General features: G+C 39.0%; 1 protein-coding gene across 1 annotated transcript in view; it reads right to left on the reverse strand.

Moving 5' to 3' along the window:
* mtor (mechanistic target of rapamycin kinase) overlaps positions 1-13,124 on the reverse strand; it is a 63,431-nt gene extending 50,307 nt beyond the window's left edge. The window contains exons 1-20 of the mRNA XM_017411317.3: positions 12,956-13,124; positions 12,420-12,556; positions 12,088-12,196; positions 11,773-12,005; positions 11,221-11,421; positions 10,894-11,028; positions 10,537-10,812; positions 9,865-9,973; positions 9,492-9,675; positions 9,243-9,371; positions 8,902-9,146; positions 8,084-8,293; positions 7,745-7,950; positions 7,192-7,314; positions 6,891-6,974; positions 5,933-6,025; positions 5,637-5,771; positions 4,884-5,013; positions 1,036-1,286; positions 837-923 (exon numbers count right to left, since the gene is read on the reverse strand). Of these exons, the coding sequence (XP_017266806.1) occupies positions 837-923; positions 1,036-1,286; positions 4,884-5,013; positions 5,637-5,771; positions 5,933-6,025; positions 6,891-6,974; positions 7,192-7,314; positions 7,745-7,950; positions 8,084-8,293; positions 8,902-9,146; positions 9,243-9,371; positions 9,492-9,675; positions 9,865-9,973; positions 10,537-10,812; positions 10,894-11,028; positions 11,221-11,421; positions 11,773-12,005; positions 12,088-12,196; positions 12,420-12,548 (3,069 nt within the window). The 5' untranslated portion in view covers positions 12,549-12,556; positions 12,956-13,124. The remainder of the gene's footprint in view (positions 1-836; positions 924-1,035; positions 1,287-4,883; positions 5,014-5,636; positions 5,772-5,932; positions 6,026-6,890; positions 6,975-7,191; positions 7,315-7,744; positions 7,951-8,083; positions 8,294-8,901; positions 9,147-9,242; positions 9,372-9,491; positions 9,676-9,864; positions 9,974-10,536; positions 10,813-10,893; positions 11,029-11,220; positions 11,422-11,772; positions 12,006-12,087; positions 12,197-12,419; positions 12,557-12,955) is intronic.
* Between the last annotated feature and the right edge of the window lie 2,096 nt (positions 13,125-15,220).

The raw sequence follows: 15,220 nt of genomic DNA on the forward strand, positions 1-15,220 counted from the left end.
TAAGATGGAAGACCTGAAGTCACGAAATATGTCAATCAGTCAATGAGCTTCAGCTGTGAGATCTGGCAAAGGTGTTTTCACGGTTAGCAGAAGGTTTTCGCTCTCCCCCACCCAACTTCCTGCCTTCCATGCCTGTGGCAGTACATCCTGAATGGCTAAACCAGCCCCCTCATCTGGATGCAGAGGCAGAACTGGAGCAATAATGAATAGATTCTTTGTTTCACTTTCCATTTATTAAATCATAGGGACTTGAGGCAAAGCGGTCGACTTCTCTCAATTACTTACTATCAGAATGAGTTACTGCCACAGCAGAAGTTTCAGTAAGAGCGCTACAAAAATTCCAATACAAAAACAGCCATATGATATTGTTGCTTTCCTATATAATTATGTGCTAGACAAGTGTTTTCTTCAAGTTCAAGGACAATGGCTTTAGCAGTTGCTGCACATCACGTGATGAGAATAAATGTCAGAAGGCATCATCGGTTTCCACTAAAAAAACTTGTTAGAGTGAAAGGAAACAATTTTAGGACAACATCAAGCACTGCAAATAAAAAGGAAAATCTAAACTATGAGGGAAAGTAAAAGGTTTCTCATTTTCACAGGACTACAGTCTTTTGCTAGTTAAATCCAACACTATACATGCTGTGGATCGTTGGGTGACATGGGGTCAGAATCTATCCAGGGGCCCAGAGCCCAATACTTCTAATGAGTGCTGTCCAATGTAAGAATGAGTGCAATTAATGGCTTACAGCTGTTTGACTGACTCACATGAAAGAAGAAGAAAAAAGCTACATGATGGGTGTTTAGACACTGGAAAAAGAGACACGGTTACTCACTCTGATGAGGGTGAAAATATCATCCATGTATGGGCGGATGTGAATCTTCACAAAGCTCACTACCATTCCCATCTGCTGGAAGAGGAACTGAAAGACAAGAAGAGCACAAATACCGTAGAATATAAAACCTGCTAAGCGAACAACCAGAGAACAAACCAACCAGCCAGCCACTCTCAGATTTATCAGGACCACCGCCTACCTCTCGGATACTGCCATCACAAACACGGATGACGTTGAGAAATGTGGGCATGACCTGCGGCAGGAACTGGACACACTTCAGGCCCAGAGACTTGAAGATGAATGTGACGGCCTGGACTACCATGGTATGATGGTTGGAGAGTGAGGGGTCTCTCAGGATGCGCATCAAAGTGACAATCGCCACAGCGGGATAAAACTCATCCAGGGGCAGGTTCCCCATGTTCACCAGCATTTCACTGGTGCTGTAGTCCGCTGGGAGAAAGAGATAAAACAAGGGGCTGAGTTTGTATTTTTCTACCAACTAATAAAACACCAATACTAGTATTTTACCATCTTGAGGTATAATCACAGTAAACATTCTCAGCTGTTCTTTATAGAAGCACATGTTGACTGTTATTATCTACCACTATTACTGGTGAATAATCAAGTCAAATAAATCTAAATTCAAGGCCTAGCACTTTGGTCAATCCTTGAAAAGAACATTATGTGCAATCTAATAAGTTATTGCAAGATGTCATTCTCAGTGTATGTGTTGTTAATGATTCTCAGGAACTACCACATCAAATTTTAGCGCAATATCTGAAAAACTGACTGAGTTATAGCCATTATTGTGTTGGCTAATGTTGATAAGCTGAGGCGGCCATCCTGAATTGAGATGACTCCAAAAGTTAGTGAGTTGTAGAGACACATCCAAAGGTTACTATCTGAAAGTATCATTAAAATCCTTCCAGTGGCTTATGAGATGTTTTATAAATAGACAGAGATGACTTAAAATAGTTTATGGTAAAATAATAAACGAAGAGCTTGCACAATCGGTTAGCAGTGGGCTCCGTCTCAGCCACTACCACATCTAATCTTAGCTCAGTATCAGTAAAATTGACTCGTTGATAGCTTTTTTTGTTTGTTTGTTTTATAGATCAGTTGGCTAGGGCAGCCATTTTAAACTGGGTTGACTGTAAAAGTTAATCATTTGTAGATGTACATCCAATGACTGCTTTCTGTAAATTTTATTAAACTTTCCAGTGGTTCATGTGACTACTAATACTTAGTCTTATGACACAAATAACACAAACAAAAGGTTAAAAAAAGAACACAGCACAATGTAATAAATTGGTTTTTTGAATAAAATGCTCAAGTTATATATTTGTGACAGTAAAACCAGATGGGGCCCTGCTGTCCATTTATATATGCAGGGCTATTGAATTTTACAAGGCATCTGAAAATCCAAATGTCTGGTATTAAATGTTTTATTCGGCAGTGCTGTTTCAGCTGCTCTAGTTGTCTCCCCTGAGACTCTGCAGACAGACCTGCAGAATGTTTTCAGACTTAGAAAGATAGCTTTACAGTTAGAGATTTTATTCTTCCAAACTGAACTATTTTAAAAATAAATAGTTGCGACCAAAGGCTGAGCGTCTGAAACTTTACAGTTCACAAAAAGGCATCAATATAGTTCATTAAAGCAAGTGTTGCAGTAATTTAGCCTTCAGTTGGATAAGAAAGAATGAGCATTTTAATGGTCATAATGAGAAACATAAAACAGAGCTTGAACTTACTAAGACGGAAGCATTTGATCAATTTTATGAGCCTTCTGCTCTCTTTTGATGTGATTAGGAAAATTGAAGTCAAGTGAGGAAATGAACCTATTCATTCTTTTCTCACATAAAAGCATGCTGTCAAAGATACTTGTGCTCCAGACAGTGACCCTGACTAACCTGACAACAGATATTCAGCCTCCAGTTCTGGTCACAGTCTATTTAGTTTAAGGACAAACTGGTGAAATCATTGCCATAATGTCCAAGATCACACTATGAGACATAACTGGGTCAAAAATGTACACGCCTACAGTCTCTATTCATATGACAAAGGACAGAGATACATTTTTGTCGATGATCATAACTAGAATGGAATTTTCCTGTGAAACCCTCTTGAATTATCATGAGAAGTTCAACAACTGTCATTTTAGAACAGCTGTTCCCGATCCTTTTAGTTTCTGACCCACGAAATAACAGTGATGGAGGCATGTGAACTCCTCAGTTATTGGTTTAAATATACACATTTTGCTAATAACTCTATTAAACAATGACAACACAAAAAGCCTTAACAGTTACAATGCCAAAATCAATCATTTTTAAATGTAAGTTGACATCTGGAGATTGGTATTTAATGAAAAACAATGAGGTCCCAACCCCAGGTTTGGTACAATTGTTTTAAAGGACATTTTAGGTTGCTACACCACATAATCAATACCCAATAACAATACAGTACACTTGTTTATATTAAGAGCAAAAGGTAGAAGAATTAGATTTTAGCTCGAGTATTAGTCAGTAAGTCAGAGCAGGACCAAAGTCTGATGGGAAAAGTATGAACCTGCCACAGTAAAAACATACCTCAGCGGTTGTGTTTATTCACTTAAAGTTTATATTTTTGTTTTTTCCCCTCATTATTTGTAATTGCAAACACATATAGACAAAACAGCCCTAAATAGTGAGGCTCAGCTCATTTCATGACAGACTGAAACTTTCATGAACTGTAAACATAATCACTTCTCCTGCATAAGATTTGTTGATGGAAATCACTGACAGACGATAAAACAGGTGCTTAAAACTTGAGCTCAGCTGGATCACCCTAAATAGAGTATCACCGCCAACCCCCCCGAGCTGGGGGAGCCTCACTTTGGATGATTTTTAGCTGGGTTCAGATCAAATGGGAGCCAGAAACGAGAGGGTAGGAACTAAAGGTTTACAAAAACTGCAAATCCAGTTATAATTGCTGTTAAGCTTTCAAAAGAAGAAATCAGACTTTAAAAATGTGCTGTCTCTGGGCTGCATGTCGATTCCTTGCACTCTTATTTCTAATCAGCTGCAGATTTATAAAATGAGCCTCAGCCAAACTGTAGGTAAGTGGGCTTGGACAGATAAGGTTTCATTGGTTTATTTGAGTTAGTCAATATTTTTTAAAACTGAAGACAAAAGCAGACTCTCTGAGGATGAATTATACTTTGACCCATGAAGAACTGTGGTCCATAAATTAAAACCTCGTTACAATCATTCAATAACTGCCTGATTGCAGCCGTCTGAGCTCAATGCTGTGCCTAATCAATCATCTCTACATTTCAATCCTATAATTTCCCTTCATCTCGACAAATCAGTTGCATGAAATTGACTGAAACATCATTTTCTATTACTACTTCCATCATACTTTCCATTATTTAGCTCTTTTAATCACATCATTGTGGTGTGCACTCGTGATATGTTTTTGTGACACCTTAGACGAGAATTAGCATGACTAAGTGTTTCTCTTGAGGGGTTTAATTTTTTGTGTTCTAACAAGCATCTATCAATATTAGCATAATTAATTTAGTTGCAAAGCCAAACACCTCAATACTGCTGTGAGCAAACTGTTTAATTAGGAAATCATTTCAAACGAGAGACAGATAATGTGGAGTAGGTGGGTTTTTCTTTCTTGATTTTCTGCAATGAGGCAGCAGTTAAAAATGACAATGATTGCTTTATTTTGGGGCCTAGATTTAAGTTATTATACTTAACTAAAGTCATTTGTGTCTATAAAGCTTAAAAGGGAAAAAGACTGAATTTACATGAATCCTAGAGTCTGATTGTGTGCATACTGGTGCTGTAAAAAATATTCACCATAATAACAGACACACTAAATATTTCAAATGATCCAAGTGATGTAAAGAAGGTGTAAAAGTGTCACAATTAATTTGAAATTTACCAGTTTTTATGCCATTTTTATTTAATAAATACACTAAAATGAAGTTAAATAAATCTACCATGTAGCTACTGAAGAATTATTGTTCCATGTTGTTAGTAACGTTAATCACAGGCCTACCTGAGTCTTGACTAGACTTGGACTCGGACAGACTGACAGCAGAGGCGTCTCGGGATTGGTCAATCATGCCGATGTTCACCTTGTGCTTGTAGGGATCCAGAGCACCAAGAAGACCCAGAACACGTATAGCCTGTTGGACAGCAGATAAAGTCCTTTGGTTGTGTGGTTGTTATGTATGGCCTCCCCTGTAGTTCATCAGACAGTCACTGAAACCAAATTTAATGTACTACATCTAGATAAAATTATTTCTACATAAATAAAAAGGAACAATAGAAAAACTATGCTGGGTTGCAGGAAAAGCTTTCAGAATCTACAAACAAATGTTTTTCTGTGTTTTCCACATATGTGTATATCTCTGGTTTACCAACATTTCGGCTATGATAGAATTATTTTGCTTATTATTTAACTTGGCTTCCTCAAGTTAAATCTTAATCTAATAAAGCATGATGGATCATACACTCTTTGTGCTTCACAAAAACTAATTGGCAAAAAAAGAACTTATGACAAATCTGACTTATAACACAACTCAAGACTTTTGTAATTATACTGAAAACATTCCACATAATGATGAAAAATGTGTAGAGCTTTACACAGTTAAGTCAGCACATTTAAACAGACCTCATCTATTTACTGTATGCTGACAGGTAATGTTCCTGTCCTTGTAAAAAGTCTTTATTCAAAGCTAAGCTTGGTTTATATTGTCGAGGCAAACAAAGAGCGAGGAGCCAAAGATGCAGGCAGGCCGGTTCATACCTCTCTCCTGATACCCTGGTTTTGTTCAGTCTTGAGGAAGTTGAGCAGCACTTCTAGAAGGGAAGGGTATTTGCGGTAGGGCTCCACCACGTAGCCTGTACTGGCCACCTGCTGCCCCAGGGTCCACAGCGCCACCTGGAGGAAAGCAGAATACCAAAATCATAGGAGGTATAACATTTGGGAGGCAGTTTTCTTTCTAATGAACTGTTCATTCAAAAAGCAAATTCAAAATTATTTTATGGTAGTTTTTATGGATTAACAAATCTACTAGAATCTGACATTTCGTTTCTCCATACCTGACGTTTAGCCAAGGAGGAAGAGTCCTGCAGCATGTCCATGATGATGGGAAAAAGCTCATCCATCCACTTCCTCATCTCCAGGCCACTCACCTGACAGGTCAGGCACACAAGCAACAAAGTCAAATGATAGAACTCTCACAAGTGATCAAAGAGCTGTCAACAGAAGCTTAGAAAATTATAAAAGGAGCTTATTTGAAAATAGATTCATGACATTATTCTTCTATTTCTCAGATTTTTTTTTTTAATATAATAAAGTTACCATCCAGATCTGTAATTTTAGTGTTACCAAAATAACTAAAGTGCATTTAATGATCTGTTTAATCTGTCTTTATCAATTAATAGTGTTTTAGTGTAGAATTAGGGTGTAATCAAAGCATTTGTTAAAAAGAAGACTGAGTTATTCCTGCCTGTGTGTGTGGAAAATCTGTAAAAATTTTAAGATGTTTAAATGGAACTAATGTTACTCCTGAGCTCAACACCTGCCATCAGTTATACTTTGGAATATGTTTTTATTAAAGCATGCAAACTGACACTGCAATCAATGCCTACTACATGTTCCCTACGTTGCCTTGCATCTTCTTTGTGTGTTGAGTCCTCAACAGCTGCACCTCTGCCTCTTCCTGCTCTGAGTCAGCTGAGAACACTTGGTATGTCTGAGCATCTCCTGCACTCTGCCTGCACTGCAATGTATGCTTGTCTTTAACTGTTCTTTTCTGACTCCTTTGTGGGAACCATTTAACCACCTAGACAGGATGGAGCAAGGCAAAGTCATGAGTGGGGCACCACCCTTTATTCAGGACTTAAAAAAAAGGATCAGCTGTGTGTGTGCTAAGACAATACACTCATTGTTTTCTGTGGAGAAAGCAACAAACTGATTAAATGCATAAATTTAGGTAACCAGCAGATGTAATATGAACATGTAATAAAATTTGCATAAAACAACCAACATGTTTACCTGAGCCAACTCGCCGATTGTTGCAAGGACACTGATCACCACTCCAGGGTTTGGATCTGGATCTTTAAGCTTGAGAATAAGAGCCTGCAAACAGAAAAGAAAGCTGGTCCTTCAGCCAAAGCTTTGTTTTCCATGTTGAAAATTAGAAAAACACTTATTTATTTGAGATACTGACAGAATTTAAGTTGTAATAAACTTGAGAATTTACTTGTGTGTGGGGGGAGTTGAGTTTAAAAACCTCTCTCAGGAAAAAAAGTGTGGCCTATAGTCAAAATTACATGGAGAACTTGCAGAACTTTACCTTGAGAATGGGTTCCATATATGGACGGATGAGGCGGGGAGCGTTGGAGACCAGGTGACCGAGCATACGAGCACTCTGCTCTTTATTCCTGCCAACACCACTGTGCTCCAATTCTGTTAAAATCTACAAAATAAAAATAACCATAAAGCACTCAATGCCTTTTATAGGCAAAATATGGTCCACATTATGGTTCTAATGGGTAAAGCTTAAGACATTTATGTTATGCCACAAAAGATTATAGAGGAAAAGATTTTCTGAGGTTTGTGCCAAGATAAGGGCTTTGCTGCCCTCTACAGGTAGTCAACTGAAACAGCAAACAATATTTCAGAGAAGATGCAGAATATTGAGATTAGATTTTAATTTTTATTTAAATTTTCAATTACGGTAGTTAGTTTCTTAGGTAAAACTGACAAAATCCAAGATAAATAAATGCTGTTTGGGTAAGCTAATTCCGGGACTCTTATGTAATGTGCATATTTTATAAAATATCATTTTATCACATGTATTGCAGTTAAAGACATTATTTCAGTAATAGCAGCTGGATCTCTCCTACCTGGATTAGCATCTTTCGAAGGAAAGGCATGACAAAAGCAGGATTCATGCTGCTGAGGCGTCCTATTGTGCAGATGGCCAACTCTCTGATCTCAAACACTTCATCATTCAGTGCAACAAACAGTGCCTGCAAATTCTCAGCCTGGGCAAGGTGTGCATCAAAACGCTCATCAAGAGATGCGAGAACACAGTATCGAATATCAGGATCTGAGAGGGAACAAAAAGAAGAAATTGTACTATCCTATGACTCTTCTTATATGTATCAGAATGGGCTTAGATTGTACAATCCAGATGCACAATTATGCATTTCTGTTAACTGTCCACAATCTACAAGCTTTACCTGGATCAGTAATGCCAACAACTAGCAGCTTGCTGAGCACATCTGCAACCACCTGAACGGCGGTCTGGCTGACAACATGGCCGCTGATCAGATGGATGGAGGGTGTGAGGAGACGTGAGCAGGTCCGGGCGGCCTCCATTCGGATTTCTTTATGTTCACTGTTCAGAAAGTGATCCGCACAGTGGCGCACAAACTGGGTCAGGGAGTGTCCTGAGAAAAAAAAAACCACACACATTAAAATACTGATTAAAATAAAGCGACCTCATCATTTCTAAATGGTTTTCCAAAGTTTTAGTTATTAATGTCTAATTCATCCTCTATTTTTATCTAACTTTTGTGAACATATTAAAAATCTGAGAACTATTTTCTATTCAGATTAGACTTTTTGATCATTTAGAAGAACAGAAGTTTGGAATATCACTTTGAGTCTTTAGGAAATTGGTCCGTCTGGACCGAGGGAAATATAAAAGTATAGATGGAGAGAATTTATCTGCACAATGTATAGTAACGTAAGTGTAAGTTCTTGTAGTTCAAGTTATGATTAAAATCATCTGGGTATCTTCAGATTATAAAAACACAAAACTTGCAAGTGAACAAAATATTATTTTTTGTCTGGTTTATTTAAAAACCAGTTGAGATGTATTTAGCCAAAATGCTAGTTCCCTTTTTGTACAAAGCAATGTATAAGAAAAAGGCTTTATTAATTATTAACAGATTTGTGTGCTTTAGTAAAAATAATAATATATTTTGTCATCATAGCCAATGATTAGGTGAGTATAATCGTGTCGGGAGAATACAGACCCATATATAGATCTTACCTTCAAATTCAAAGCTTCCTAGAGTGCGCAGAGCCAGAGTGATGCTGCCAACATCACTGGCCTCTGGAATGTTTGTGAGGCTTGGCGAGGCGAGCTGGTGAGCCAGGCCTTTGGGCATTCCTGGGTGTCTCAGGGGCTTGTGCATTAAAACCAAGGAAAGCATCTTCAGCAAACCATCCTGGATATCTTTTTTCAACTGGGGGATTTGACGGCTCAGGTCATAAAGAACTGCTGTAAGTGCGGGACTAGACCAAAAACAAGGAAGAGACAACAATTAACATCTGTTAAACTGTAAGTTTTTTTTTTTCTTTTGAAATGTCAAAAGGTTTTGTCTGTCCCACCTGAGGCCCACGGCCAGCATGGGCTCCAGAAGCTCCTTGATGTCTGGCTGGATGCTGGGACCCATTGCTCTAGAAAGCATGCTAATGCAAGTGAACACCGTGGCATCCACCTGTATGGTCTTCTGTCTCCTGAACACATCAAAAAGCCAAAAAAAAACAAATTTATTTTAACCAATCTCAGCCTATAACATATCATAATAAATATGATGTAATCTTAAAAACTGCAGCAAATAATTTTAGATTACGGACTTGTGTGCAAAGTCCTTGGGTGGCAGGGCAGCTTTGATGATCTCAAGGATCTTCATGAGATACGGCTGGATTTCTGTCCTGACAGCCACTACCAGCAGCCCCAAAGCCTGGAAAGCTGCCGTCCTCTCCTTCTCCTTCTTCAGACAGCCCAGCAGATATCCCATAGTGTCTGACAAGTACTGGTCTGACAAGCAAAGAGACAACCAGAAATAAAAAAACAATTCATCTCATTTACTGGGCTTTCTATAGGATGCCAACATGCTAAACAAAACAAAAGCCCTATTTCTAAAGGTCACACTCGTGTTGTACATAGCTTTAAGTTAATGTATTAAAATAGAAATCAACTAAACTCTGAACCTTCTGAAAGTCCTACCTGTAAACGTGTGTGGCTGGAATGCAGCTAAGCGTGGAAGCAGGTTGAGGATGGTCATCTGGATCAGAGGGTTTTTACAGGTTTTGTATTTCAGGACCCACCGACACACCTGGTTGGACACAAGTTAAAAAAAGACCCATATAATTTTGTAAATAAAGCAGTATTGGCCTTGTGTTACAATGCTGTGGGAATGAATCAGATCTACCTTTATATGAAACCATTAAAATATCAGAAAAACAAGAAAAAAATTGTCTAACCTACAGAGGCATTATCTTAACATACGGTACATCATTTTGGTTCAGTCAGGACCACCTGCATCCACTGAATCCACTAAAGCATTTGAAATCTTAAATTGCTCATTTGCAAGAGGACAACATATTTTTAAGCTCATATATTAAATATCTTAAGTAACAAAACTGATAACAACTTCATGAAGCACTTGAGGTCATATCCTAGACGTGAACACATAATTTTATTTTGAACTAAAACTGTTTAATTTGCCGTCAAAAGCAGCATTTTCAAAACAGATATTTTTATCACATAAAAGCTTCTTAGTAACAGAATGCTCACAGTGGGCAGCAGAGTCTTGAATGCTAGTATGAACAAACAGCATCAATATTTTCAGTTTCCATAACCTGTTGCATTCTGGAAAATAAAAATGATGTGTCCTACCTGATCAAATCTCTCTTCCATCAGCTCACGGCAGTATCGACTCTCTACCAGGGAGCTCTTAGCAGGTACCGGAGTGGCTCCGAAGCTGAGGAAGCCTTGAGGCGTGCTGTAGCCCAACAATCCCAGGAGGGCGTTTGACTGCTGGGGCTGCACCGATTGGAAGCTGGTGAAGGGTGTAATATGGCGGGGCTTAGTTCCAAATCCCATCAGTTCCTTGCAGTATTTATCGTGGACCAGCTGCTGCTGTGTGATCTCCTCCATCTCCTCACGCATACGCTGGAGGAAAATAAAAGTGAGCAGAATGTTAAGCGAACTTCTCGATGTGAATTAAAGTTTCAGAGTGAAACCAGAACTCACCTCTCCCTCCATGCTGCTGATTCGAACCAGCTCATTAAGGATCAGAAGCGCTCCATGGACCCTGTCGTCACGATTCATCCCTTTCTCTTTGGCCAAAGTCTCATCGAAGCCTTTCTCTGCCTCCTCAAAGGTTTGCTGTTTCACAAAACAAACACTTAAGGCATGTCACCGATCTTTTAAGTATTTTCACGGCAAATATATAATAAAAAGAGGGATCATTATTTGATATTAAAAATTCTCTCCCCTCTTGGCCAGCTCTCTTGAAAATAAGAGAATTATACCTGGACAAATAAAGAATAAATGACAAATTATAGTTGAGTGGCTTACTTTGTACCACTGTGGTTTCTGCATTTCTTTGGTCTCCCTCTGTGTGGTGAGGATAAGACAAGCTCGCAGGGCAGACACTGCACCTTCTCGGATGGCCTGCTTAGGATCCCAAACTGCGTAAAAGATGTTGTCAAAGAACGGCTGCACTTGTTGAAAAAAGAAGGTGGGTGCACTCACAGCCAGCTCCCTCAACACTAACACCTGGAGGAGACAGAAACCCATTGTTTGTCATTGTTGGTGATTGGTGCCTTAAGGTTTACACCAATACACGTTAAGTTAATGGCAAATTTACATATTCTTCAAAATACATTAGCAGTTAAACTACAGCTGAGGTGAATTGAAACATGACTGAAACTGACAAGTGTTTCAAAAAATAAATGTATGTAACTAATATAAATTTGGTTATAAAAGTTATATGGTTATAAAATAAATACATTGCTATGTGGTCATCAGAAAGCAATTATCGCCTGCCCTCATATCCACCACCAAGTGGAGGAGTGGTAGTATTTAAACAACAAACACCACAGTCAGTGGTTGCTGCTAATAACTTACTGCTGCGTGGCGTCTGCCTTCATTTCTATCTGCTCCCAGCCACTCCAGAGCCCTCTTCACTTCAAACTCCACATACTCAGCAGTGAAAGTGTCTCCAGCCATTGACAAGTGGCCCATGGCTTTAGAAGCCATCTCCATCACCACGGGGTCACTGGAAGGGAGCAGGTTGCGGAGGTAGTTGGCGAATCGGCTGATCCTGGTGGCATTTCCCCCCTCGACTCCAATCAGACTCACTGGAATGAAGCCATAACAATGATACATTGATGCAAACAAACCTTGTGATGCAATAAACAAATTGCTTAGGGTTAAGGTTACCTATAGCAAGAATTCCCCCTTTCTTCTCATTCACATCAGAGCTGGATACCAGCTCAAATATGTGGTGGTTTAACTCATCATAGAACGTAGTGGCTTCATCTTGGCTTAACTGTGACACAAAACCAGAGTCACAAATGCACACCAGAAAGAAAATTAAATATCTACAACAATAATAAACTAAGTGTCACTGCTGAACATGAACAATGATTCACATTAACATCAATATCTGATCACTCCCCAGCTCTTGAGCGCAACACTGAACATTTAATGTGCAGTGTGTGATGAAATATCCTATGACAGGTTCGCATTAGGTGTTATTATTTTTCTCATACCTCTCTGAGTTCTGTGGTCACGTAGTGCTGCAGATCTTTGGCAGATTTTGCTCTGGTATCTTCATTCCGACTCTTCAGCCCACTGACAAACTGCTGCAGCACAGTTGCTGTGCCTGACATGATCACCATGGCTTAATCTGTGAACAATTAATGGGTGACATTTCAAGAAAATATTCATGTTATCCGAAAAGGACCATAAACAGGAATAAGGACACAAGAAAGAGAGGTTATCTCTGCGGAGTTCGGTCAGTGATAGCTCTAAAAGTCAATGTTGTTTACAACTAAGCTAGCTGGCTAACACAACTGCTTGACGAGTGAAATAAACACCTAATTAAAAACGCAACAAAACAAAAACTTTACACGGAGCAAATACGCCATAACTTCTTGCACTCCTAGCAAGTCTGACACGTTCAGGTTCAGTTAAGGCTCACAATCTTGAATCATGCTTGAGTTTAGCTAATGTTAGCTAATGCTAAGGTTAATGTAGCTTATGTAGCCTACTAGAGTTAGCAAAGTACCAACAATGCATTACTTACGTGTTTTGTATTAATATGCCTGACTCTTAACTGGTATTAGGTTGAACTTCTGTCATTGTACGACAGCCTGGCTCGGACAGCACAAGGTGTCTAGCTGCGGTATGCTTGAGTTGGATCAAGTCCAGAGGAGAACACAGAAAACCTCAGGGTTCATCTGCGCAGACTCACTGCGCAGAACTGCGCAGACTCACTGCGCAGAACTGAACGCAACTCAGACGTTCTTGAAGTGTCTACAAATTAACAATGGTCCTTTTTCTTTTATTTCTTTTTTGTTTCTTGCTCTGTTTATTTATTGTTTTTATTTATTCCTAATTTTAGCCACTTATATAACTTCTGATTTATTTAATTCAGTGTAAGAAGATATCTGAGGACATAAACCTGTGTTATGGTGGCACACCAAGTAACCAGATGTAGATATTTTTTAACAATTTGTCACTAACTAAATTATAAGGAATCTGTTTGATCCACCATGACATACAGTCTGAAAAGCCTCTGACTGCCAATGGCTAAGATTTTCAGCACAACAATGATCACAAACACACTTAATGAAGTGAAGATATATCCTGGAGATTAGAACCCACAATGGAACACAATCAGTCACTTCAGTTCATTTGTATAGTGCAAATTCACAACAAAACTCATCTAAGGGCACTGTACCAAACCATCCACATATAGCACATTAAGAAATGCCAGTTAGTAAAAGTTATCTAAGGAAGCCAGCTGATTGGATCGAATCTCCACCACAATCCCCCATCCTGAGCAGCATTTTGGCGACTACGAAAAGAAATGATTCATTTTACCAGGAAGAAACCTCCAACAGAACCAGTATGAACCACCGTCTTCACTGAATGACTGGTCCAGGTGTGGTTTCTGTGGGAAGAAAAAAACAAAACAAAGAAAAGCAGGTTGATGACAGCAATAATTATACAAACATGGAGAAAGTAATGACAGCAGAGGAAATGTGGTCAGTATGACTGTGGGTCAAGAGTTTAAACCACTGCCAGACATTATTGTGTTTTGTCATTTTTAAGATGATTCTTCCCTAAAGTTTTTAAAATTTTAAATTAGGAGATGATTTTTGACTAGATAGACTATTTACCAATGTTTTCTATTAGCTTCTCTGAAGTGTTCCTAATATAATTGTTCATATTTTGGTTATTTAATTTTAAAAAGGTGTTTCATGTTTTTATATTATTTTATTTTTGTTTTAATTTTTTATTCTCCCCACAATTGCCGGAATAATCTTTAGCCACAGGGGGGAGACATTGTCCAGGTATATCCACCTGACCACGCTGAGGTTCTGACCTCCCAACATCCACCTTTTTCTGAGGCTGTTTCTCATATAGATGCATTTTTTCCATTAAAAGAGGTAGAAATAAAACACAAACTTAAAACCTCTTTGTCTTCTTATCTACAAACTTTCAAATTAAAAAAAATGAATGAAATGCCAAACTAATTAAATAATTATAAATTAGGAACACATTCATCATTTGTATTTATCCTCTACAGAGCAGTCATCCCTAATTTTCTCTGTAAATCTCGTTCATTATACAGTGTTGTTGTTCTTTCAGCTGCTCCCTTCTTCAAGGGTCACCACAGCAAGTAAACTAAAGATTTGGTAATTGTTTTCCACCAGAATGCTGCAACCTGGGCTCAAACATGCAGCCTCAAGATCACAAGACTGCAGCACTGACCACCAAGCCACCGTAGCCCCAGGGCATCATACAGTAATGACCTTAATTACAAAATTAGGGGCCTGAGCCTGGACCTTACATGTGGGAGAATGTACATGTGAGGTTTACAGAGGAAAAGGAACCCCAAATATATTGTGTTACTTGGAGAAAAGGAGACAATGAGGCAGTGAGGTGGTTGCAGAGAAATAAAACAACTCTAGAAGGGGAGTAGCTCCTTACTTTTTCACCCAAGGGCCTTTCCTCTTCTCTTAGGCTCGGCCAAACAGGACATATTTCACTGATGAGACGCTCACTCAGCCAGCAACACTCACTTTTCTTTCAGACTTACTTTCACTGAAGTGTGTGTCTGCGTGAGAAAAGGAGAAATGCAAGCAAGGGGTGTTTCAAGGAGGTGAGGCCCACATGCAGTTCGTTGATTTCAACACTTGAACGCCACATAAGTATGGATGTCTACACACTCACAGCTATAGAGGCTCTTGTCCCAACAAGCAGCCAGTCTCTCTGCGACGTGACAGACAGGACGCTGGGAACACGTTTATCTGTCGGATGCTTTGATTCCTCTGGCATCGCT

Source organism: Kryptolebias marmoratus, linkage group LG8, assembly GCF_001649575.2.
Source record: "Kryptolebias marmoratus isolate JLee-2015 linkage group LG8, ASM164957v2, whole genome shotgun sequence".
Taxonomy (NCBI): domain Eukaryota; kingdom Metazoa; phylum Chordata; class Actinopteri; order Cyprinodontiformes; family Rivulidae; genus Kryptolebias; species Kryptolebias marmoratus.